General features: G+C 38.5%; 1 protein-coding gene across 1 annotated transcript; it reads left to right on the top strand.

The window, feature by feature from the left end:
- On the top strand, positions 1-27,437 carry RXYLT1 (ribitol xylosyltransferase 1). Its single transcript, XM_007179816.2, has 6 exons — positions 1-319; positions 1,243-1,386; positions 5,695-5,797; positions 15,325-15,639; positions 18,058-18,228; positions 27,010-27,437. The coding sequence occupies exons 1-6, from the start codon at positions 151-153 to the stop codon at positions 27,425-27,427; spliced, it is 1,320 nt and encodes a 439-aa protein (XP_007179878.2). The 5' UTR covers positions 1-150; the 3' UTR covers positions 27,428-27,437.

The following is a 27,437-nucleotide window of genomic DNA, read 5'->3' as shown; positions in this document are numbered from 1 at the left end:
GAAGCGGCGGGCGGGTCCGTTTCGGGTGACTACTCCCTCCGGCGGGGCCTGGGTCTGCACCCGGCGACGGTAGGGCCGCGGCGCTGAGTGGCGGCTTCCCCTCAGGGCCATCTCCGCAGTGGTGGGGGCCTGAGGGGAAGGCTGAGTGGGATGCGGCTGACGCGGAAGCGTCTCTGCTCGATTCTTATCGCCCTGTACTGCCTCTTCTCCATCTACGCCGCCTACCACGTCTTCTTCGGGCGCCGCCGCCGGACGCAGGACGCGTCTTTGCGGGGCCTCAGGAAGGGGGCTGCCCCGGCGCGGGAGAGGCGCGGCCGAGGTAGGACACCGACCCGCGGCCTCCCTCCTCAGCTGCGCGCCGGGACGCGGGGCTGCGGGCTGGTGGGGGCTGGGCTAGCGGAGCCGCGCGGCCACCGGTCCCGCTCTCGGGTCCGGGATTGTCCCCGGGCCCCGGGGCGCGCTTTTCCTCCTTCAGCTCTCGGTAGCCAGCCCAGGCCTCGGGATTGGAGGATGTATGAATGCCCCCGTCCTCGCCCGTCCCACACGCCGTCCCCACTCCCTATCCCTGGGGCTGACAGGTGTGCACACCTTTAAAATACATCTTAAATATCCAAGATATTGTCACGAAATGCCAGAGATTCGCTGGAATGCCGCTGGCTTAAGGACATCTATTCCCATATTGAAACAAAGAGCCTTCTCTAATCCTGCCGTGGCTTAAGAAGGCCAGAGCGCTTCATCTCCAAGTTTTGATCCCCTCTCTTGTATTTTGACCTATGTCAAGATCGGGCTCAGGCTTATTTCTCCCTTCTTTCAGAATTTTGCGCAATAGTATCTGAAACTGTGGGACACTTTTCATGTTGAAGTCAAGTGTTTATGTATAGATTGCGTTACATATATGCGATCTGTAAAGAACTGGCAAAAGTTAAACTTGTAACTTGATGCATATTACTGTACCCAGTCATTTTAGAAGGCTTTGTTTGGGAGAGAGGATTTCCTGCCTCGTGTTAACATTTTATTATTTTATATCAAGCTCTTTCAGGGTAACGGTTCAATCAAAATTATGATTTCCTTTTTTTATTTTTACAGTGTTTAACCAGTTCAAATTCTGTTGCTTTATCTCTTTGAAAAATTGAAGTTAGGATGCAATTAAAACTCCCTAACATCTAATTTAAATGGCTTGAATTTATCTACAACTGCAGCTCTACCTTATTGATAACACTTGTTACTCTTTTTGTAACATAGAACAATCTACTTTGAGAAGTGAAGAATGGAATCCTTGGGAAGAAGATGAAAAAAATGAGCAAAAACACAGACTGCAGATATTAAATAAGTCCACAAAAGAGAAAAAAGACTTCCATGTACAAATCTGGGGCAAAGCTGCCATTGGTAAGTTAATGTTTAAAGCTAAGACATGTCAAAAGCACTTTGTTAATATATTTGCAGTTTATTTCATCATTTGTTAAGACATCCTGATGCATTTTTTTCACTTTTTCTCAGTATTCCGTTTCTCTTTTCTGTTAGACAACATCTGTGTAAATGCACACACACAAACACACACCTGCACACATATATTCTATTGTTGGTCTTTAGCAGAGCACAGCTTTATTTGTCAATACAAAGAGTGGGTTGTGTATGAATAATTATACTGAAATGCCTATGTCAACTGAATTTTCATGGAATTATGTGTTTATTGGACACTTGTTGCACGAGTATAACATGTGGCCCCTGCCCTTAATGGCCAAACAAGTTTGGGAAACATTGAACTGAACAAAGTTAAACAAGGTTCTTTACTGCAGGGCTTTGTCAGAGCCTTTAATATGCCAGTGTTCATTGTGAATGTCTAAGAGGGGGATATAGTATGTAGTTGATTAAACTTGTTTGCCCACAAAAGCATTTTTGCTCTGAGTATCATGAGAGTGTAGTGTTCCAAGTTATATGATATGCTCAATTAGAGAATGGGGGACCCTCAATGACAGAAGAGCCAGAAAGAATTTAGTGAGTTAGAAGGGGCTTTCTTTGGCCATAAAACATTAGTTAGATTTATGTACAGTAAGGGATGTGGATAGAAGGTACCAGGTGAAAGGAAAGTAAACAGAATAGTAGTGCCTGACCCATGATGTTTCATAAATTCATAGACACTTGCATACATACATATGTACATCCTTGAAAATTACTACTGACCTCTGAAGTTCAAGTACCCAGACCCAGGCATCCAATCATCAAGTTCTAGCAATTGTTTTCTCTATAAAATCTCTTAATATTAATTTCTTCCTTTAAATTTCCACTTCCCCATTCTAGTTTTTAATTATATCAACTTCTTAACAGGTTTCATGTTTCCAGACTTCTCTCATTTCAATCCAATAGGCACAAAGTGTCCAGATGAGCTTTATCAAGCACTGCATTCATTCATCAGCCTATTTCTAGGCACAGTCATAGGATACCAGTTATAGAAATTCCCATTCCAAAAGGGAGAAAATGGAAGGAAAACGGAGTCACAGGTTTAAGCAATTTTGATATCCAGCCAGGCAAACTCCATTAGGTTTCAATGCCTGGGAGTACTGTGTGGCTCAGAGCTTTACTTCTGGGCTTTCAGCTCCATGCTTGGGAAGTCATCCTTCCATTTTCAGGAAAGTTAGCATGTGTTTGCAGCTCAGTAGTTTTATCATCGTGTTCCTGCTGTTAGGATTTTGGGAGTCCAATAAGCTTGTTTCATTTCAAGCTGTCTCTGTCCCTTTTAGTCCAAGCTGGCAGTGTTTCTGCTAATATAACATTCTCAAGAATCTTGTGGGTCTCCCATTTATGTCACAAAGATTTGCTTTTATAGACAAGAGTTCCTCCACAGGTCTTACCTGGATAATCCCATCTCTATTTCTAGCTTCTGCTGAGATGGCTAAGGAGATCCATAAATTAACACCTAATATTTTCAAAAAACCCTCTTTGTGATTGAGTATTCTGACCAGGCATTAGCAAAAGGATGTCACCTACATCCTTAGCCCTCTCTCCAGAGCATGCTTTCTTGACAGTGAATCTCCTAATTTTTCACCTTTTTTGCAATCTGGATAGGCTAAGAATTTCCAAAATCATCAAGTCATTGTTCCTTTTTGCTTACCAGTTTTTTCCTCAGTCTCTCTTTTCAACTCATATTTTACTGTAATCAGCAAGATGAAACCAGGCCACAACTTCAACACTTTACTTAGAAATCTCTTCAGCTAACTATCCAAGTTTATCGTTTACAAGTTCTGCTTTGCATATAACTGCAGGACACAATTCAGCTAAACTTTCTGCTGCTGTATAACAAAGATCCCCTTTTCTCCAGTCTCTAATGACATGTTCCTCATTTCCTTCTGAGCCCCTACCAAGAGCAATTTTAATGTGCATATTTTTTTTCCCCAGTAGTAAAACATTTGCTAGAGCAAGCAGAAAGGAATGCACATCTTAAAGAAACCTTCACAAAGTCACAAAATTTGAAGTATGTATATTTCTTTTCCTTTTATAAACAAGATAGGACAAAAATCATCAAAATCATTTCAGCAAAATATTTTTCTACCATTATGGCAAGTTAAAAAAAATACAATGAAATAGGAGAAGACAATTTAAAAGCTGTTGTCAGGTTTTTGTTTTTTAATTTTAAATTCAGCAACACTTCAGACCCAGAGCAGTGCTGTTTCCAGGATCCTCTCTCCCACCTCAGTTGTAGGGACTCTGGATCTGGCAGGCCGCTGCTTCATGTCTCAGGACTGGACACAAACCTGGCTGGGAAACCTGAGCATTAACTTTCACTTAGAATCAGACCCCTCCCCTAACCTGCAGATGTTTGGGAAGCACTTTGGTGCACATCCCTAACACCTCCATGGACTGGGCTGCAGAAGCCAGTCTCAAATGGGGCCTGCCTGGCCACAGAAAAAGAATTTTATTTGTAGGTGTTTTTAAGGTGATAATGTGCATATTTTACCAACAGTCAGTTTATGGTGATTTCGGTATTCTCTAAGATGACACAGGTTTTTTTCTACTGTTCTCCTCACTTTCTTCTGAGTTTTCAGAACTGAGTCACTAACATCCATATTTCTACCTACAGTCTGTTCAAGGCAATCTAATCTAGGTGTTTTTTAATCATGCTTCTCAAAATTCTTCCAGCCTTTCCCCATTACCCAATTCCAAAGGCACTTCCAGATTTTTAAGTATTTGTTACAGCAGCACCCCATTTCCAGGTACCATAATCTATTGCTACATAATCTACAGGTTCCTTTAGCTGCCATAACCAATTACCAAAAATTTAGTGGCTTAAAACAACACATTTTTTTAATTGATCTGTAAGTGACTTATAACATTATATAAATATGTTTCAGGTGTACTACATAATGATTTGATACATTGTATATATTTTGAAAGGATCAACATAGTAAGTCTAGTGACCATCCATCATCTCACATAGTTACAATTTTTTTTCTTGTGATGAGAACTTTTAAGATCTACTTTCTTAGCAACTCTCAAATATGCAATACAGTATTATTAACTGCGGTCACCATAAGTTTATTAGCTTACGTTTCTGAAGGCAGAAATCTAAAATGTGTCCACAGGGCTATATTCCCTTTGGAGGCTCTAGAGGAGCATCTGTTTCCTTGCCTTTTACAGTTTCTAGTGACTGCCTGCATTCCTTGACTCACAGCCCCACCTCACTCTGACTTCTGCTTGCTCCCCACATCTCTTTCCCTCGTTTTCAGTCTCCTGCCTCCCTTTCCTGAGGACCCTTGTGATTACATAGGACCCACCCAGGTAATCCAGCATAATCTCTCCACCTCAGCATCCTTATCTTAATCACATTTAGAAGTTCTCTTTTGCTTTGTAAAGTTAACATTCATAGGTGCTAGAGATTTCATCTTTGGACATCTTGGGTTGGAGGAAAGCCTACCATATTTGGAAAGCTTTATCTGATTAGCCAAGTCTTTAAACATGGGTTTTGTGTGTGTCTTTTACTACCACGGTGTAATGAGAATGGAACAAAACACATCTCTCAGTGTAACTTTTTAGTTACATTTATGTAATTGGGCTCCCTGATTACCTCCTCATCTCCAGATTACCTCATTGTATGACAATACAGAGCTCTGAGACCTCTACTCTCAGAGCTTTCATTCAGGTGAGATCATGATAAAATGTAGGGGCCAGCCTAAGGAGAAAAGACACAGTGGCATTTGTTTGCAGAAGGCATCATGCAGTGAAGGATGTGTGTTCAGGTGGGGAGGAGGTAATATCTCCTTGACATATTGAATGCATATGTACATACATGAGCTTCTCTGGTTCTGTTTGGCACAAGATGGTGACTCCACCCCCAGTTTGTTATAATATAGAAACAGTCCTAATCATACAGTAACTTACACTGTAATCATATAGTAACTTACACTGTAATATAACACATTCCAGGATAAGATAGGTAGTAAAGGTCCAGTGATAATTAGGGGTTTCTCAAATTTAGAGTAAGAGAGTTTTTTGTCTTTAATATAACCCACATTTTACACTGACAACCTCTGAGTTTAGTCTCTCATACATTAGCTGCCATATTGATGATTTTGAGCCCAAAGAGGAGTAGAATCTGGTTTCCTAATCAAATGATATGAAAGAGCAGGACATAAATTCATCTCACACACTAGAGTACACCAGAAGGTAAATGCTTTCATTTTTTGTTTTTTTAATTACCAGGTTTGTATCTCTGGGAGCATATTTTTGAAGGTTTACTTGAGCCCACTGATGTGACTGCTCAGCGGAGAGAAGGAAATTTAGTTGTTGGAAGAACACATTACAGGTATTAATTGTGCAACATTAACCTTTGATATGTTGCTGTACAATTTTTTATGTAAATACTAGAAGAAAAATCAGGAAAATATATCAATATTTATAGAAAATATTTTTACTTCAACTTGTGAAGGATGGAGAGGTAAATCTCATGTATATATATTTGTAGTTAAAGCTTACCTTAAACATTTTCTTATAAAATTGGATGTTACAAAATATGGGGTTTTTTTGGAATCATGTGTCTATTTCATTTTAATCAAAACATTTCTGAGTATATGGAAGAGTTCATGCTCTAAATTTTGTAACATTTGGTTGTTGATAAACATGTAACATTCTATATGTTGGAATAATATGCAAACTTAAAGTATTTTTATTTTTCTCCTTCATGTAATAGATTCACATGTTTTTATATATTCACGTGGTAGCAAAGCTACTGCTATTAGTTTTGAAATTTTTATCAAAACATTTCATATATGAGTTGTATCATGATTTGATAGTGTAGATTACCATTTTACTGCAATATTCAGAAATCTTTTTTTAATTCAATAAAACCAATGTATTATTGACATTTTTGCACTCTTATTTTTATAAAACTTTTTATCTGTGATTGCATATTTTCTGAAGATTTTTAAATAGAATTAAGATCATTTTATTTAGAAATATTTTGACAATGAAAGAATGCTATTTTCTATTAGATTTTGCTTTCTTATTGAAATAAAAACCGAAAATAATTATTTTAAAATGCTTATTTCATTTAACAATTATATTATTAAGGGAAAAAAATGTGAACCAAAGATTATGGTTTCCTTTAGGTTTCCATTTATTTCTCACAGAAATCAAGAGGAAGAGCTATAGTTAATATCAGTTTCATTTGAATTGTCACTGCTCTTTTAATTCTTTATTTACTGTATACACACTTGGAAAGCAATTTCATTGCAGGTATCTTTTCAAAGTAATCATTCTTGAAAAGTAAACAGGCTTTTAAATCATCATTGGTAATGATTATTTTTCCTTTTATCTCCAGGCTTCTATTGATCTAATCCCACTGAAGAGTTTATACATAATCCTAAACTTAAAATTGTTGGATTTGGATGTTTGAAAGTAAATGTGTATTATGCATATAAATCTAACATTTTGCTGTTTTAAAAGTAAACATGTGTTATGAGTATTAGTCTATTAGGTCTACCTACAATATATATTAGAATTTTCAAAAGAATTATTTGAAATTCATAGAGAAGTTAATATACTGTGTTACTACAGCAAAGGTTTTGCGCAAACAGCATTAACTCCCAAAAGAAAAACTAACTTCCTGTTTCCTTCTGAAATTTTTACCTGAGATTTTATATTATGATTAAATAACAATGCTATTTCCTTTTAGAATTTAAGAGAACTGTGTACTCAAGGAAGTTCACTATTGTAGCAGATTTTTATAAACAGCTTATTAAAGTTTTAGGCTCATGGAAAAGAGCATACATAATTTATCCAAAATTAATAAACTTTTATGAAATTGCAAGTTTTGAGTTGAATCAGGCTACATGGGTACTAACGTAAATGTTTTGACACATTCTTTTTTTTTTTTAAGTTACTATTTTTTTTTAATTTATTTTTGGCTGCATTGGATCTTTGTTGCTGCACGCGGGCTTTTTATAGTTGGTGGCGAGTGGGAGCTACTCTTTGTTGCGGTGCGCAGGCTTCTCATTGCGGTGGCTTCTCTTGTTGCAGAGCACGGGCTCTAGGCGCGTGGGCTTCAGCAGTTGTGGCTTGCGGGCTCTAGAGGGCAGGCTCAGTAGTTGTGGCGCATGGGCTTAGTTGCTCCGCAACACGTGGGATCTTCCCAGACCAGGGCTCGAACCCGTGTCCCCTGCATTGGCAAGCGGATTCTTAACCACTGCGCCACCAGGGAGGTTCCAACACATTCATTTTTATTTGATCAAAAGTGAATTGGCAGTAATGGCTCATCTTGAAGATATAGAAAGAGTTTCTAAATACTATCAAAATCCTTTAAATAAGCATAAATACATTCTGTTTAAATAAACCTTTAAGTTTATACAGAGCTTATATCATTTAACGTTAATTTCACACTTCCGAGGCAGAAAATAGAAAGGGTATCCTCAGTGTTCCAGGGTCGATCAGCCTTCTGAATGCTGATTCTTATCTATTCATAGGCCCAAATAATGTAATCCAGAATATCAAGTAAATAACTCAGAATGGAAATAGAACTATCAGTCAGTCCACATGTTTGTATTGGCTTGACCAGCACATTCTTTCCATATAGGCAGACTACAAGTGATACCTAAATATTTGAGAGTTGTTTGATTAAATATGGAATCAAAATGTGGGCTATAACCATATATAGCACTTCCAAATCTGTGTGTTTCAGAAGGGAAGAAATGAATGACTCCATGTTCACCACTAAGTCAGTACCATACATAGTCTGTGCTCAGGATGTGAATAGATGAATACATGCAGGGCAAACTGAACTTGTGAGGCAGCCTGGTGAAGTCCAGTCACCTCTGGGCAGGGTAGCAATGTGACTGAGTTGTTAAGGGCACAGACTCTGAAGCCAGAATATCTCAGTTCCAATTCCAGCTTTACCTCTTATTAGTGTCTGACCCTGGCAAGTTTCTTAACCTCTCAGTGCCTGGATTTCCTTGAGTTTAAAATAATTATAATTAATGTAATATATATATAATATATATAAATATAATATATTGTAACATATATATAATTATAATATAATAATTTAAAATAATTATTAAGGGAAATATTAGTTTCTATTTCACAGGATTGTTTTGAAGATTAAACCCATTAATAGATGTACAGTGCTTAGACCAGTATCTGGCACATGGTAATCACTATAGAAGTCGTTATTAGTTTTATTATTTTTACTGTTACTTAAATAGGTACTGCAACATCTCCCTACCTTTCAGTTCTCCTTTTTTCTGTGTCTCCATCGTTGTCTATTATCTCTCCATCACATACCTCCCAATAAACACCTTTTTGATACACGTTTTATGTTAACGTGTTCAGTTAGGTTACAAGCTAGCATGGCACCCATTCCGTCTCTTGAAGGAACTTTGCCTGTCTCTGCTCATGTCCGTCATATGTTCATTTATAGTTTAATTTCAAAGGGCAACTTTATGTTTAATTTCTTAGGAGGAGTCTTCTGCTTATCATGACCTTTGATTATCCCCAAAAGACTGCCTTCAGAATTCTGTAATGTGTATGTGCAGGCATTATCATAAGATATATAAATGTCTACCCATTTGATAAAACAAAAGTCAGATGCTAAACTACTTAATTCGTTGTTATCTAAATTCAATTATACTTTCTTTTTTTTTAAATAAGTATATTTATTTTATTTATTTTTGGCTGTGTTGGGTCTCTTGTCGCTGCACGTAGGCTTTCTCTAGTTGCAGCGAGCGGGGGCTACTCTTCATTGTGGTGCGTGGGCTTCTCATTGCGGTGGCTTTTCTTGTTGTGGAGCACGGGCTCTAGGCACGCGGGCTTCAGTAGTTGTGGCACGCAGGCTCTAGAGCGCAGGCTCAGTAGTTGTGGCTCGTGGGCTCAGTAGTTGTGGCTCATGGGCTCTAGAGCGCAGGCTCAGTAGTTGTGGCGCACGGGCTTAGTTGCTCCGCAGCATGTGGGATCTTCCCCAACCAGGGCATGAACCTGTGTCCCCTGCATTGGTGGGTGGATTCTTAACCACTGCGCCACCAGGAAAGTCCTAAATTCAATTATATTTTCAGTGAGCATCTGCTCCTTATGAAAGAGTTGAACTTATCTCTGAAGATCACGATAAAATGTGTCTGATTCCTATTTTTAGAATTTCCAGATATTACTATTATAAGAATTTAGTGAGTTCACTACTCATTACAGTGAGTGAAAGCTTTTATAGATAATAACAACGGCGACACTATATTTCAGTCATATACTGGACCATAGATCAATACAGATCTCAAATAAAATTTTCATTGGTAAACAAAGACAATATAGTTAATTTTTTATAATGCCCATTCTCGCACTCCAGCCAAGCTAGTATGAGGGTAGGAGTGTTCCATCATAAACACTGAATTCGGAAGGCGTGGAGTCATGGCAATGATGCTGGCCACAAAAGTAGGGTGAATCGCAACAGCTATTCAAAAGTAAGGGCCATTCATGGATTCGGTATACCTATTTTCTAAAACTATTTATTAACCAAAAATGATGTAGAATTCGATGGCTGAGAGCTGTGTGGATGGTTTAGCTTGTGCGCTTATTCTTTTTTTTTTTTTTTAATTTATTTATTTATTTATATTTGGCTGTGTTGGGTCCTCCTTTCTGTGAGGGCCTTCTCCAGTTGCGGCAAGCGGGGGCCACTCTTCATCGCGGTGTGCGGGCCTCTCACTATCGTGGCCTCTCTTGTTGTGGAGCACAGGCTCCAGACGCGCAGGCTCAGTAGTTGTGGCTCACGGGGCTAGTTGCTCCGCAGCATGTGGGATCTTCCCAGACCAGGGCTCGAACCCGTGTCCCCTGCATTAGCAGGCAGATTCTCAACCACTGCGCCACCAGGGAAGCCCAGCGCTTATTCTTTATCAAGGCATTTGCCAGACTCTTAGCTGGCAATTATTAATCTTATCTATAACTCACTTAATGGAATAGCATATAGCCTTTGTTCAGTAGCACTCATTGAATTTAGAAAAAATGAAAAAATAATTATATTGGATTCTAAAAAAATATATTTTGCTCACGTTCAGCTCAGAACTCAATATTCAAATGATTTCTCTGGACTTTGTAAGTATTGAAAGTACTTATTGGGAAGAAAGTTTTTAACCAAACCTAGCAGAAAAAGAATAAATATTGAAAATTAGAAGTTCTGACTATCAAATATATGCTAAGAAATCTAGAAGAGCAAGTCACCGTTTTAAGATTCTGTGTATGAGCTCCTTAAATATGTTCATTTTTCAGCTAATGGATATTTGTGATTGATGCATGATTAATAACTTTAGGAAACTAAAATGCATCTTTTATCATGCAAAATTTACTCTAATATCTCATACATATGCCCTACTTTATGTAATAAATGTATAGCTGGAAATTTATTATTAAATTGAATTTTTGTAACTTGATTCATATTTTAAATGCAGTAGGAGAACTTAAATAAATTGGTAGAGCAGATAACTCCCTTAAAGAGAATTACGGCTTACTCATTCAACATTTACTGAGTGCCTGCTAGTTAGTTCATACTAGGCTCTGAGGATTTCAAAGTGAATAAAATACTTTTCCCTAGCCTCAGGGAGTTCACACACTAGTGGCTGAGATAAACACATAAATAATTTTTATACCTTATACAAAGCATAATGGTAAGGATGTGCATACTCCTTAGTTGTTAGGGAAATATAGAGGGAAGGCCGCTAACTCAATGTGAGTAGAGTTGGGGATATGGGGCCTATCAAGAAAGGCTTCCTAGAGGAGGTGATAGCTGAGCTAAGTCTTAAAAGATTAGTAGGATTTAGGAAGGCAGTGAGAGGAGTGATTATATTCCCAGCAGAGGCAATATCAGGGCCTAAGAACTGATAAACAGCTTGGGTTGTGCATAGAATCGCAAACTGTTCGGAATCCCTAGAGCATGAAGATGGGGTAGGGTAGCTCATATTGGGAGTGGAGGGCAAGGGCCAGATCATCATGGGCCTTGTATTTGCCACATTAAAGCTCTTGGACTTTATTCTTGTTCAGTGAAAAGCAGTTGAAGATGATTAAGCTAGATAGTGGTAATTGTCATGTATGTTTTTTGTGTAGATGTCTCTAGTAGCCATGTGGAAAAATGATTTGAAGGAGACAGCTGAATGCAGGCAGACCAGGACATTGCGTTAGGAAACTATAAGTATCCAGCAGAGATATAAATAAGGGATGAAATTGGGAAGTGGTATTCCGGCAGAGCCAGGAATTTTAGAAATTTGGGGACAAAACTATCAGAATTTAAGGATTATTAGATGAGAGCAAGAATTGAATGGGACAGCTCCCTGGTTTCTAGCTTGCATGACTGGATAGCTAGTATGCGTTCAAGATAGAAAATACAGAAAGAATAAAAGCAGATTTTTCTACTCTTCTCTAGGCCACTACCCAACACCTGCCTAACCCTCACTTTCTCAGCAGACAACCCTGCGTCTTATTTCCTCAAGAATATCCACAATTATCTCCCTTAACTAGCTGCTCCTCTAACATTTACCTACATGATCTCTATGTGATCCCTCACCTAACCTTCTCTTTCCTCAGCTCTCAGACAATGAGGTGATCTCCCTCACCTGTGTTCAGTATTAACTCCCTCCACCTGGGTATCCCTTCTGCATATCCCAAGACCTTGCTCCATCGGTTACTTCCTTGCTCTCCTTTGTCTCCCACCTTTCACTCATTATTGCGTTCTCACCTTCTCATCCACACTTTCAGAAGAGTTGTCTACACTTACTGTCCCCACTTACTTCTTTTTTTTAATTTATTTTATTCAAGTATAGTTGATTTACAATGTTGTGTTAATTCTGCTGTACGGCAAAGTGATTCAGTTATACATATATGTACATTCTTTTTCATATTTTTTCATTATCATTTATCACAGGATGTTGAATATAGTTCCCTGTGCTATACAGTAGAACCTTGTTTATCCATTCTATATATAATACTTTGCATCTGCTAATCCCAAACTCCCAATCCATCCCTCCCCCATCCCCCTCCCCCTTGGCAACCACAAGTCTGTTCTCTATGTCTGTGAGTCTGTTTTGTAGATAAGTTCATTTGTGTCATATTTTAGATTCCACATATAAGTGATATCATATTGTTTTTGCCTTTTTCTTTCTGACTTACTTCATTTAGTATGAAAACCTCTAGGTCCATCCATGTTGCTGCAGATGACATTATTTCATTATTTTTTATGGCTGAATAATATTCCATTGTGTATGTGTACCACATCTTCTTTATCCATTCATCTGTCAATGGACATTTAGGTTGTTTCCATGTCTTGGCTATTGTGAATAGTGCTGCTATGAACATTGGGGTGCATGTATCTTTTTGAATTATAGTTTTATCTGGATATATGCCCAGGAGTGGGATTGCTGGATCATATGGCAACTCTATTTTTAGTTTTTTGAGGAACCTCCAAACTGTTTTCCATAGTGGCTGCACCAATTTACATTCCCGCCAACAGTGTAGGAAGGTTCCCTTTTCTGCACACCCTCCCCAGCATTTGTAACTTGTATACATTTTAATGATGGCCATTCTGACTGGTGTGAGGTGGTACCTCATTGTAGTTTTGATTTGCATTTCTCCCCACTTAGTTCTTACTGTCCCCTTACTTCTCTTTCACTTCTCAACCCACTGCAGTCTAACACACCTCCCAGCACACACACAGCTATCTGAATCTTATGGGATTTTTTTTTTTTACCCCTAAAGTTTCTTTACTTAAATCTGTGCTTTCCAAACTGTATACTAAAGCACCCTGGGGCACCACAAAATATTTTAAATATTTGTAGGAACCGCAATTATACTTCACATCTGTCAAACACCATGCAAACTAGTTTGAGGTAGTTCACAGTTTCAACATTAGATCACCCTATATCCATTTCAGAGATGTCATACATTTGTGGAGCTGGATTTCCTATGGTTGCTGTGATCAAATCCAAGTACTGTGCAAAAATCAAAGTGGAACAGGCAGTGACCGTGGTAGTGTCCTCTCTGATTCCAAGGTTTGAGAAGTTGTGTAGTGCTCAACGGGTGCACACATCCCATTATTAAGTATATGTGGTTAGTTAAGAATGAAATAGGAATATTATTTTTTCCTTCAGTGTATGTGTATTATTTTTTAAGTGGCTTCTAAGCTCTTAGGACATAAATACTAAGTTATTTGGATCTAACAACTTAAAAAACTGAACCATTACTCATTTCTTCTGGCTTGAAAAAATTACTAAAACACTGAAAGTCTTGGGAACCAAGAAAATTTGGGAACCTCCGATCTATACCTTAGCTCCGGAGCATTGACCCCAGGGGCTTTCACTATTACTTGAACATGGCCTTGAGGTCTAGAAAACCAATTAGTCAGAGCATAAGAGCTGACATGCCTGCTTGCCAGAATGTGAGAGCATTCTACAAAAAGAGAGCTGTGGAGATTCCAAGATGGGTCAAATGTGCCCTGAATGAATCATACTTTTGTTAATTTATGTCGATCAATAAAATTAGAACTATTCCCACCTATAATTTTAAAGGAGAGAAAAAGTGTTCATGTACTACCAATAATAAGTATTTTAAACCTATCATAATTATCATCATCCTCTTTAAAGTGCTTTCTAACCCCACAGATTCTGCCCATTCTCTTAAATTACTAAATGATCGCTGAATTATTTGGCATCTTCCTGTCCAAGGCAGACTCAAAATGCAGTTCTGATCCCTGTAGCTTATCACTGTAGAATAATGTCATAGAATTCATATGGTACGTATACAGACAAAATACATATTTATATTTTGTGTTTTAACTAATATCTACTCATTCGAGTACTTGTTAACCATAGTGTCATGGGACTGACTCAAGCTGTGAAGTTAGATCTTGATTCAAGACTTGATGCTGCCGTCACAGGTTGTGCAACTTAAGCCTGATTTCCCAAATGCAAAATGGGAGACTAATCTCCTCTGCAGAGTTGTTGTGGAGGTTAAAGGATAACCTGTGCAGAGTGCCTACGTATCATGTATATAAAAGGCATTTAATAATGTTAGTTTTTATCCCCAACAATAAGCAAAAAAAGCAGGATTTCAGCATATTTGTACTAAATATTAAAAGATTCTAGCAAGTTATAAAGAAATGTTTGAGCAGGTTGCAAAGAATCTAGGACCACTGTAACTAAGTTTACGATAGGTTAAATGGTATTTTTTGTATTTAATACATATTCGTGTAAAATATTTCAATGGTATTGGTTGTTCGAAGCAGCACATAATATGAAATGTGAGTTATGAAATGTATCTATTCCTTTTATGATATTTTTTAAATACCTTAAAGAATAGAGAGTAATACAATAGATTCCCATTTACCCACCACCTAGAACTAACGAATTCTGTCTCTCTGTCATATTTGCTTCAGATATTTAACTTTCCTCATAAAAGAATTAGGTATTTCCAGTAAAGGCAATAAATGCTCTCTTTGTATTGTTCCTCAGGCCCTTTCCTCTTCCTTCCTCCTAAGAGACAACCACTAACTATCGTGAATTTGTTATATATATCTTCCCATTCAAATTTTTATATTTATACTTTTACTAGATATATAAGGTAAATATTTTTTCCTGTGGGTACTTTCAAATTTGCATATAATTAATCTGTCTACAACCAAAGTTTCCCATTAATCTACATCTATGTCCCATCATCCAGAGTTGTTCAAAAAAACATGTGTTATAGAAATTATTTCTAGAAAGAATATGGATTAAGTTTCATTATATACTTTATATAAAATGATTTAAAACTTCTGATACCAAATACTTTTGTTCTCTTTTTGTTTGTCTCTTGTTTTTGTTTTGTTTTTAACAGCTTCATCACTGGTCCAGCTGTGGTCCCAGGGTACTTCTCTGTTGATGAGAATAATGTGGTACTCGTTCTAAATGGAAGAGAAAAAGCAAAGGTCTTTTATGCCACCCAGTGGTTACTTTATGCACAAAATTTAGTGCAAACTCAAAAACTCCAGCATCTTGCTGTTGTTTTGCTTGGAAATGAACATTGTAATAATGAGTGGATAAACCAGTTTCTCAAAAGAAATGGAGGCTCTGTGGAACTACTTTTCATAATATATGACAGCCCCTGGATTAATAACATGGATGTTTTTCAGTGGCCTTTAGGAGTAGCAACGTAAGTACCAAATATTATTACATGTTTTTAGACTCTAAGATCTGAATTGCTGTATCAGCAAGATTGTGTTTTAAATTTGTAATAAATGTAGTTCTTCTGAGCTCATTGAGGCCATGTACAACCTTTTCTATGGGCAAATATATGGTTTGGTCTCATGCTTTGGTAATAATAATGATGTTTTTAGAGTATTTTAGACTTTTATGAGGAGAGCAGATGAGTTACATTTTTGTATTTTAGAACCCCAAGTCATAGGATAAATTTTCAAGTTTATCAGTAGTACCTTACAGAAATGTTTAGCAGTGGATGGCAGACAGACGGACCTTCTTAAAACAATTATAGAATCTATATAACTATACCTATATAACATATAGATACAGAGTTTTCTTAAATCCTTACTTTAGGGCTTCCCTGGTGGCACAGTGGTTGAGAATCTGCCTGCCAATGCAGGGGACACGGGTTCGAGCCCTGGTCTGGGAAGATCCCATATGCCGCGGAGCAACTGGGCCCGTGAGCCACAGTTACTGAGCCTGCGCGTCTGGAGCCTGTGCTCCGCAACAAGAGAGGCCGCGGCGGTGAGAGGCCCGCGCACCGCGATGAAGAGTGGACCCCGCTTGCCGCAACTAGAGAAAGCCCTCGCACAGAAACGAAGACCCAACACAGCCATAAATAAATAAATAAATAAATAAATAAATAAATAAATAAATAAATAAAAATTGTATAACTTTAAAAAAAAAAAATCCTTACTTTATTTTTTTTGGGGGGGGGGGGCGCCATGCCACATGGCATGTGGGATCCTAGTTCCCTGACCAGGAATCGAACCCATGCCCCCTGCAGTGGAAGCGTGGTGTCTTAACCACTGGACCGCCAGCAAAGTCCCCTTAAATCCTTACTTTAGGTCCAATATTAAATGAAGAGCACACTGACCCTGGGGTTTGGGAGGATTATAATATACTCAGGTCTGCGACTAAGACTGATAGAATTTGCACAAATCTGTTGTGTAAAAAGAAAGGGTAATTAAATAGTATGTAATATATGTAAAGTCTTTCTATAGAACTGGAAACTTATTTTGTATCACTTTGTTAACAGGGCCTTTGAATAACAGTAAGTTGACTTTAAGTTGCCTCTAGTACATAAACTTCCTGATGGCAGGGATTTTTGTCTCTTTTGTTCACTACTTTATCTGTAGAGCCTAAAACAGTGCCTACAGAGTAGGCACTCAATAAATATTTGTTGAATGGATGAATTATGAAATAGCTCAGTAATATGATACTGTATTTGAATCAGATGTTCGTTATGCATTATTTTATCACTGGTTACAAAATGTGACCTTAGACTGCTGCCCAGTTGGCTACACAAATATCACCAGGAAAGCACATTAATAAGACATATTCCCTGGCCTTCCACAACAAAATTCTGACTCAGCAGGCTTAGGATAGGGCAGACAAAAAGGTTTGTTAGGTATAGCCAAGTTTAAGGTGCTCTGAAAAATCTATCACTTGTGTACAGCCTATATTTGTAAAATGTTTTGAAACAAAAGAATTACTTCTTCACAGTAACTCTGGTAATGTTGGACAAAGCCAGTATCTTTTCTGTAGATCAGTGGTTCTCAACCAGGTGCAATTTCACCACCACCCCCGCCCCCAGGAGATATTTGGCAATGTCTGGAGATATATTTGGTTGTTACAAGTGGAGAGAGGAGGTTGTACTGGCATCTGGTGGATAGAGGCCAGGGCTGCTGCTAAATATCTTACAATGTAGAGGACAGCCTCCACAATGGAGAATTATCTGGCCCAAATGGCAGTAATGCTGAGATCGAGAAAACCTGTTATAGACTAACTGTTACGTTAAGCTTTGCTCTTATGTGAAGGTTGTAGTTCAGGCACATAATTTGATGCCTGGAATTACCAAATGCCCATTAGAATGGGCCAGTTGCAACAGGCCTCTCCTGTGTGGGATGTAAGGGTTTTTTTTTAATCTACTTGATAAGCCTTTGGAGTTGGAGTTCTTTGTTATAGCAATATGTATTCTGTAATCTTTCCATCACCTGCCTAAAACATTAATTAAATCATGATTATTATGAATGTAGAAGATTCTTTATACCTTTAAGGTCTTAAATTCAACCTGTCTTATAATTTCAGGTAAGTAATGGAAGTTGAAGAATATAAAAAACAAAGCACTTTAGGCACATAGTCTCTATAGCAATTTTGTAGAAGATGTCAAAGTGAGATTTTTTTTTTTAAGTCAGTAGATTTAGGAACTTTTCCAAAGTAAGAATGGAAAATTATGATTTGGGGTTTAGAAAATCATATTTTAAATCTCTTTTCTCTACATCATCATACTACCTAAGATGTTGGATTATGGAAATTTTGCTAGCCCTATTGTCATATATTATTAACTCACATGTACTTATTTTTATAGATACAGGAATTTTCCTGTGGTGGAGGCGAATTGGTCAATGCTACATAATGAAAGACCATACTTGTGTAATTTCGTAGGAACCATTTATGAAAATTCATCCAGACAAGCACTAATGAACATTTTGAAACAAGATGGGAATGATAAGCTTTGTTGGGTTTCAGCAAGAGAACAGTAAGTTCTATGTCTACTTGATTCATCCATTTTGTCTCCAATCTGAGAGTTGCTTTGTGTAACAGCACAGGTTTTCACAGACATTTTTAACTCCATTAATACCAGTCTTTCTCCAGAAGATACATTAGTAATTAAAGTTGTGAAGAAACTATGTTATATACATTAAAAATAGAGAGACTCTCCTATAGTCCATCTTGAAGGGGAATGCTGGTAACTATCATATGCAAATGTCAATTGTTCAGGTTTCCTCAATAATATTTGTTAGTCAGATTTGAACACAGGAGATTGTAAATGACAGTAACGGTCTTAGGTTCATCTCTGAGATGTTCGGCAAACCAGTTCAGTGTTCCAAGACTGGCATGCCATACTCCTCACACCTTCAGGAACCTGACACCACCCTGAGGACAGAGGCCATGTACTATTCTTCTTTGAATCTCCAGATGTAACATAGGACCTTGAATAAAGTAGGCCAGGATAAGTGGGGAGTGGATGGATGGATGGATGGATGAATGGATGGATTTAACTGGGTTAACTTTCTTCCATCTTTTACATGGTAATCATGAAACAGGTGTTCATGGACTGAAGGAAGAAATTTGGGGATCATTCATTTTATTTTTAGATAAATAAATGGAGTTTCATGTGTAAAGCAGAGTCATCAGAGAAGTAATGCCTAAATAAAAATGTCCTTTTAGATCTAGAAATACATTAATTGGAGCAGATACTCTCTTTTAGAAAGCCTGACTCTACTACAACCAAGAATACTCTACCCAGCAAGACTCTCATTCAAATTTGATGGAGTGATCAAAAGCTTTACAGACAAACAGAAGCGAAAAGAGTACAGCACCAGCCTTACAACAAATGTTAAAGGAACTTCTCTAAGTGAAAAAAGAAAATGCCGCAACTAGAAAGAAGAAGATTACAAAATGAAAGAAGTAAAGGCAAACATACAGTGAAAGTAGGAAATCACCACACACGAAGCTGGTAGGGAGGTTAAAATACAAAAGTAGTAAAATCATCCATATCCACAATAAGCAGTTAAGGCAGCAGTCCCCAACCTTTTTGGCACAAGGGACCAGTTTCGTGGAAGACAGTTTTTCCACAGACTTGGGGTGGTGGGGCTGTTGATGGTTTGGGGATGATTCAAGTGCATTCATTACATTTACTGTGTGTACTTTATTTCTATTATTATTACATTGTAATATATAATGAAATAATTATACAACTCACCATAATACAGAATGAGTGGGAGCCCTGAGCTTGTTTTCCTGCAGCTAGATGGTCCCATCTGGGGGTGATGGGAGACAGTGACACCCGAAGTGTGTTGCTTATGTCCAGTCTACTCCGTAAGATGCAGCTTGTCACTTGCCACTCACTGATAGGGTTTTTTTTTTTAATTAATTTACTTATTTGGTTGTGCTGGGTCTTAGTTGCAGCACGTGGGCTCCTTAGTTGAGGCAGTCAGGCTCCATAGTTGCGGTCCGGGGCTCCTTAGTTGTGGCACGCAGGCTCCTTAGTTGTGGCATTTGAACTCTTAGTTGCAGCATGCATGTCGCATCTGGTTCCCTGACCAGGGTTCCCTGACCAGGGATTGAACCCAGGCCCCCTGCATTGAGAGCATGGAGTCTTATCCACTGTGCCACCAGGGAAGTCCCACTGATAGGGTTTTGATATAAGTCTGCAAGCAATTGATTTATTATGGTCTCTGTACAGTCAAACCTCTCTGCTAATGATAATCTGTATTTGCAGCCACTCCCCAGCGCTAGCATCGCTGCCTCAGCTCCACCTCAGATCATCAGGCATTAGATTCTCAAGGAGCGCGCAACTTAGATCCCTCACATTCACAGTTCACAGTAGGGTTCGCCCTCCTATGAGAATCTAATGCTGCCACTGATCTGACAGGAGGTGGAGCTCAGGTGGTAATGAGAGCATTGGGGAGCGGCTGTAAATACAGATGAAGCTTTGCTCACTCGCCCGCCACTCACCTCCTGCTGTGTGGCCCAGTTCCTAACAGGCCACGGACCACTGCCGGTCTGTGGCCCAGGGGTTGGGACCCCTGAGTTAAGGGATACACAAAACAATTAGATGTAGAATATGATATCAAAAACAGTAATTGGGAGGATTTCCCTGGTGGTCCAATGGTTAAGAATGCACCTTTCAATGCAGGGGACACGGGTTTGATCCCTGGTTGGGGAACTAAGATCCTACATGCTGCGGGGCAACTAAGCCCACACACCACAGCTATTGAGCTCACGTGCCTCAGTGACAGAGCCCGTGTACCACAAACTATAGAGTCCACGTGTTCTGGAGCCTACACGCCACAACTAGAGAGAGAAAATCTACACACCACAACTAGAGAGAAGCACGCGCGCCACAATGAAGAGACTGTGCGCTGTAACAAAAGATTCCCACATGCCTCAACAGAGATCCCATGTGCCACAACTAAGACCCGACACAGCCAAAAAATAAAGAAAATAAATAAATTAAATAAATAAATATTTTAAAAGTGAAGAATAAAAACCATATAATCATCTCAATAGAAAAAACTTTGGATAAAGTTCAGCATCCATTTATGATAAAAACTCTCCAGAAAGTGGGCATAGAGGGAGCATACCTCAACATAAAAAAGCCATATATGACAAATCCACAGCTAACATCATACTCAATGGTGAAAAGCTGAAAGCATTTCCTCTGAGATCAGGAACAAGGCAAGGATGCCCACTCTCACTGCTTTTATTCAACATAGTTTTGTAAGTCCTAGCCACAGCAATCAGAGAAGAAAAAGAAACAAAAGGAATCCAAATTGGAAAGGAAGAAGTAAAACTGTCACGTTTGCAGATGACATGATACTATACATAGAAAATCCTAAAGACGCCACCAGAAAACTACTAGAGCTCATCAATGAATTCAGTAGAGTCGCAGGATTCAAAATTAATATACAGAAGTTGGTTGCATTTCTGTACACTAACAGTGAACTATGAGAAAGAGAAATTAAGGAAACAATCTCATATACCATCTCATCAAAAAGAATAAAATACCTAGGAATAAACCTACCTAGGGAGGTAAAAGATCTACACTCAGAAAACTGTAAGACACTGATGAAAGAAATTGAAGATAACACAAACAGATGGAAAGATATACCTTGTTCTTGGATTGAAAAAATTAATATTGTTAAAATGACCATACTATCCAATGCAATCTACAGATTCAATGCAATCCCTATCAAAATATCAATGGCATTCTTCACAGAATTAGAACAAATCATTTCAAAATTTGTATGGAAACACGAAAGACCCCAAATAGCCAAAACAATCTTGAGAAAGAGAAACAGAGCTGGAGGAATCATGCTCCCTGACTTCAGACTATACTACAAAGCTGCAGTCATCAAATCAGTGTGGTACCAGCACAGAAACAGACACATAGATCAATGGAACAGACTAGAGAGCACAGAAATAAACCCACACACTTATGGTCAATTTAGCTATGACAAAGGAGGAAAGAATATACAATGGAGAAAAGACATTCTCTTCAATAAGTGGTGCTGGGAAAATTGGACAGCTACACGTAAAAGAATGAAATTAGAACATTTGCTAACACCATAAAAAAAATAAGCTCAAAATGGATTAAAGACCTAAATATAAGACCAGATACTATAAAATTCCTAGAAGAAAGCATAGGCAGAATACTCTTTGACATAAATCACAGCAATATTTTTTTGAATCTGTCTCCTAAAGTAAAGGAAGCAAAAGCAAAAATAAACATATGGGGCCTAATTAAACCTAAAAGCCTTTGCACAGCAAAGGAAACCATCAACAGAATGAAAAAACAGCTTACTGAATGGGAGAAGATATTTGCAAATGATACGACTGATAAGGGGTTGATATCCAACATATATAAACAGCTCATCCAACTCAACGTCAAAAAAGCAAACAACCTGATTAAATAATGGGCAGAAGGACTGAAAAGACATTTTTCCAAAGAGGAAATGCAGATGGCCAACACACACATGAAAAGATGCTCAACACTGGTAATCATCAGGGAAGTGCAAAGCAAAACCACAATGAGATATCACCTCATACCTGTCAGAATGGCTTATACCTTATACCTGTCAGAATGGCTATCAAAAAGAACACAAATAACAAATATTGGCAAGGATGTGGAGACAAGTTTACATTCTTACTGTTGGTAAGAATGTAAACTGGTGCAGCCACTGTGGAAAACAGTATGGAGATTTCTTAAAAAACTAAAGATAGAACCACTGCGTGATGCAGCAGTTCCACTCCTGGGTATATACAAAAACAAAAAAACTGGAAAAAAACCAAAAAACACTAATTTGAAGAGATACCAATACATGCACCCCAATGTTCATAGCAGCATTATTTACAACTGCCAAAATATGGAAGCAAACCAAGCATCCATCAACAGATGAATGGATAAAGAAGATGTGGTATATATATATATAATGGAATACTAATCAGCCATAAAAAAAACGAAATTTTGCTATTTGCAGCAACATGGATGGACTTGGAGGGTGTTATGCTAAGTGAAATAAGTCAGACAGAGAAAGACAAATACTGTTTAATATCACTTAATGTGGAATCTTAAAAATGCAGCAAACTAGTGAATAAGACAAAAAAGAAGCAGACTCACAGATACAGAGAACAAGCTAGTGGTTACCAGTGAGGAGAGGGAAGCAGAAGAGGCAATTTAGAGGTAGAGGGGGAAGAAGGGTTATTATGTGATTATATGAAATTATGTGTGTGAAACTTTTGAAAATTGTAAAGCATTATACAATTTAAGAAATCTTTCATTCAAAGAAAAGGGGTTGGAAATTGTAAAAAATAGCCAATCAATCAGGCATAGAAATACAAAAAAAAAAGGAAAAAAAGAAATCCTGACTCTATTGCTAGTGTAATCATATCCATTCAGTATTGCTAGCGTAATCATATTTTTTTAACATCTTTATTGGAATATAATTGCTTTACACTGTTGTGTTAGTGTCTGCTGTATAACAAAGTGAATCAGCTATACGTATATGTATATCCCCATATCCCCTCCCTCTTGCATCTCCCTCTCACCCTCCCTATCCCACCCCTCTAGGTGGTCACAAAGTACTGAGCTGATCTCCCTGTGCTATGTGGCTGCTTCCCACTAGCTATCTATTTTACATTTGGTAGTGTATATATGTTCATTGCCACTCTCTCACTTCATCCCAGCTTACCCTTCCCCCTCCCCGTGTCCTCAAGTCCATTCTCTATGTCTGCATCTTTATTCCTGTCCTGCCCCTAGGTTCTTCAGAACTTTTTTTTTTTTAGAGTCCATATATATGTGTTAGCATACGGTATTTGATTTTCTCTTTCTGACATACTTCACTCTGTATGACAGACTCTAGGTCCATCCACCTCACTTCAAATAACTCAATTTTGTTTCTTTTTATGGCTGAGTAATATTCCATTGTATATATGTGCCACATCTTCTTTATCCATTCATCTGTCAATGGACACTTAGGTTGCTTCCATGTCCTGGCTATTGTAAATAGAGCTGCAGTGAACATTGTGGTACATGACTCTTGTTGAATTATGGTTTTCTCAGGGTATATGCCCAGTAGTGGGATTGCTGGGCCATATGGTAGTTCTATTTTTAGTTTCTTTAAGGAACCTCCATACTGTTCTCCATAGTGGCTGTATCAATTTACATTCCCACCAACAGTGCAGGAGGGTTCCCTTTTCTCCACACCCTCTCCAGCATTTATTGTTGGTAGATTTTTTGATGATGGCCATTCTGACTGGTGTGAGGTGATACCTCATTGTAGTTTTGATTTGCATTTCTCTAATGGCTAGTGTAATCATATTATATCCATTCAGTCAACAAATATTTATCAAGCAACTGCTATATGCCAAAAACTATTTTAGCCATAAAGGGATACAGCAGTGAGCAAAACAGTCAAAAGAGTCCATGCCCTCTTAGAACTTAAATGCTTATTGGAGGAGGCAAACCAATAAAATATATTGTGTCATATATATATAGTGTCAGACGGTGATACATACCATGTAAAAAAATTGAGCAGAGGAGGGGAATGTAGAGAGGACTTGGGATCAGGAGTGGAACATTTGATATTTTAGAATAGCCAAGGAAAGTGCTAGTTAGAAGTTTATATTTAAGCACAGGACTGAAAAAGGCAGAGGGGTGAGCCTCATGTCTATTTGGGAGAAGAGTTGCCCAGGCAGAGGGAAGAGCAAATATAAAGGCCTAAGGTGGAAGCATGCTTACCATGTGTGAGGAACAAGGGACAGTGTGCCTAGAATGGAATGAGTGAAGGCAAAATAACAAAGCTTACTGTGGGAACAGAATTATTCTTGAAATCCCTCTCCTACCATTGAGCCAGGAGGTGGAGTAGGTGTCCTCCTTGCTTCTCATTGCTGCTTCCAGACCACTCTCCCTTTTCCCTCCCTAAAACCTCCAATTTTGAATCTCATACCAGCAGACAAAACTATCCATTATTCTTTCTCTTTGAAATCATAAGGGGGAAGGGATAAATTGGGAGATTGGGATTGACATATACACACTACTTTATATAAAGTAGATAACTAATAAGAACCTATTTATAGCACAGGGAACTCTACTCAGTATTCTCTAATGGCCTACATGGGAAAAGAATCTTAAAAAAAGAGTGGAGATATATATATGTATAACTGATTCACTTTGCTGTACACCTGAAACTAACACAACATTGTAAATCAACTATACTCCAATATAAAATTAATTTTTAAAAAACTCCTAAAAGAAAAGAGAAATCATATACTGAACCTTGGGTTTATCCCCTTAATTCTTTGAAGAGTCTAGTTCCTGGCATACTCTCACTCTCTCTGACATTTTTCCAGCCTCATTCTTAGTGATTCCCAAATCCACATAGATGGTCTTTCCATCACATTGGTCTTGCAGTTCCTTTACTTCTTCTCCCACAGTGATCTGGGTCTCCACTTGACCTCAGCCATTCACTGTCATGGTCATTTCCTAGACCTTATGATTACACATACTGCATGATCTCAAATTCCAGCATCTCTCTCTGTAAACATCATTTTCTATCATTCCAGCTCATTATTATTATTATATTATTCCAGCTCATTCCAGCTCACAGCCTGTAATAATCTGACATCAGCAATTTACCTGGGACTTACAGTTCATTGTTCCTAATACCTTTTCATTGTCCTTCACCCACCTCATCTTTACTTTATTCTTTACCCACTTAAATTTCATAATCAATCATGACCGCATATACATTCAGCTCCCTAGTTCCTTAATCTAGCAAACCCTAACTCTGGTTAAATCCAGCTCTCTTACCTGCTCCATACCTTCACCTGTGCAGCCAAACACACTTGGAGAAAGGTGCCAATTGATCTCACTTTAAATATATGACCTTGGGCTTCCCTGGTGGCGCAGTGGTTAAGAATCCGCCTGCCAACACAGGGGACACGGGTTCAAGCCCTGGTCCGGGAAGATCCCACATGCCGCAGAGCAACTAAGCCTGTGCACCACAACTACTGAGCCTGCACTCTAGAGCCCACGAGCCACAACCACTGAGCCCACGTGCCACAACTACTGAAGCCTGCGTGCCTAGAGCCCATGCTCCACAACAAGAGAAGCCACCCAGTGAGAAGCCTGCACACTGCAACAAAGAGTAGCCCTTGCTCGCCGCAACTAAAGAAAGCCCGCACACAGCAACAAAGACCCAATGCAGCCAAAAATAAAAATAAAAATAAATAAAATAAATAAATGTATTTAAAAAAATATATATATATATATATGTATGACCTTGACCCTTGAGTGTCCAGCAGTCATCCATCTCCCTTGTCCATGTATTCTTCCTCTCTCCTGGAAGACTGTTTCATACCTTCTTGTCTCTTCCCAACTGCTCTTACCTTATGACCCTATTGCTTATTTCACTGAGAAAATAGGAACAGTCAGGAGGGAACATCTAGTTTTCTAACTAGCTTCTCAGCTTCTACCCTTGCCCCATACAATCTATTCTCAACACAACAGCCAGATAGATTCTGATAAAACATAGATGAGGTCAGTTACCCCTCTGATCAAAACTCTGTGTGATGGGTGCTCTGACTTCATCTTCTACACCTCTCCCCTTCAGTTACCCTGCTTTAGCCACCCTGGCTTCCTTGCTGTCCCTGGAACATGCCTGGCACATGCCATCTCATGGCCTTTATGCTTGCTCTGTGCTCTCTTCTTCCCCCAGATATCTGTGTGGTTTGCTCCCTCACCTCTGGCTCCCCTCTCAGATGCCCATGCAGTGAGACACTCCCTGATCACCTATTTACAGTTGCAATACCATCCTACCAAAAACTTCCGCCTCACTTCTCTGCTTTATTTTTCCACACAGCACTTAACACCTTCTAAATAATTTACTGACTTGACCTGGTTACTGTCTGTCTCCACCACTAGAACTGTGATAATAAGCTCCATAAGGGCAGGAATTTGGATGGAGGGTGAGGTAGAGAAAGAAGACAAGCACTCACAAAATTTTGGCTGATATAATTTCATTCAGAAATTGTATGGCCACTAGATTTTTTTAAATGTGTAGCTGTAAACTTCTCAAATTCTTAAATATTTTCAAGAAATCTATTTGGGCAAGATTTTATTCATCTCTTCTGCCTGCCATCTCTATAATGTGTTTACCATTTCTTGTAACCAACATTAAAAGAAAAAATATTTTCTTCCACAAAAGTTATGCTTAGTAAAGTGAAAACTTCAGGTTTTTTTCTGATTTTCTAGGTGGCAGCCTCAAGAAACAAATGAAAGCCTTAAGAATTATCAAAATGCTCTGCTTCAGAGTGATCTCACATTGTGCCCAGCGGGAGTAAACACGGAGTGTTACAGAATATATGAGGCTTGCTCCTATGGCTCCGTTCCCGTGGTAGAAGACGTAATGACAGCTGGCAGCTGTGGAAATTCATCTGTTTACCATAATGCTCCTCTGCAGTTACTCAAGTCCATGAATGCTCCCTTTATCTTTATTAAGAACTGGAAGGAACTTCCTGCTATTTTAGAAAAAGAGAAAACTATAATTTTACAAGAAAAGATTCAGAGAAGAAAAAGGTTACTTCAGTGGTATCAGTACTTCAAAGCAGAGCTAAAAATGAGATTTATTAATATTGTGGAAAGTTCATTTCTAAAGAACAATAAAGGTTAACTGTAGTTCA

This window comes from Balaenoptera acutorostrata, chromosome 11, assembly GCF_949987535.1.
Source record: "Balaenoptera acutorostrata chromosome 11, mBalAcu1.1, whole genome shotgun sequence".
NCBI classification, from domain to species: domain Eukaryota; kingdom Metazoa; phylum Chordata; class Mammalia; order Artiodactyla; family Balaenopteridae; genus Balaenoptera; species Balaenoptera acutorostrata.
The sequence above is the reverse complement of the archived record's forward strand: the minus strand, read 5'-3'. Positions and strand labels throughout refer to the sequence as shown.

Coding starts and splice junctions, on each gene's coding strand:
- RXYLT1 (XM_007179816.2), top strand. CDS start 151: ATGCGGCTGACGCGGAAGCGTCTCTGCTCGATTCTTATCGCCCTGTAC. Junction 320..1,242: donor GCGGGAGAGGCGCGGCCGAG/GTAGGACACCGA, acceptor TTTGTAACATAG/AACAATCTACTTTGAGAAGT. Junction 18,229..27,009: donor TGGGTTTCAGCAAGAGAACA/GTAAGTTCTATG, acceptor CTGATTTTCTAG/GTGGCAGCCTCAAGAAACAA.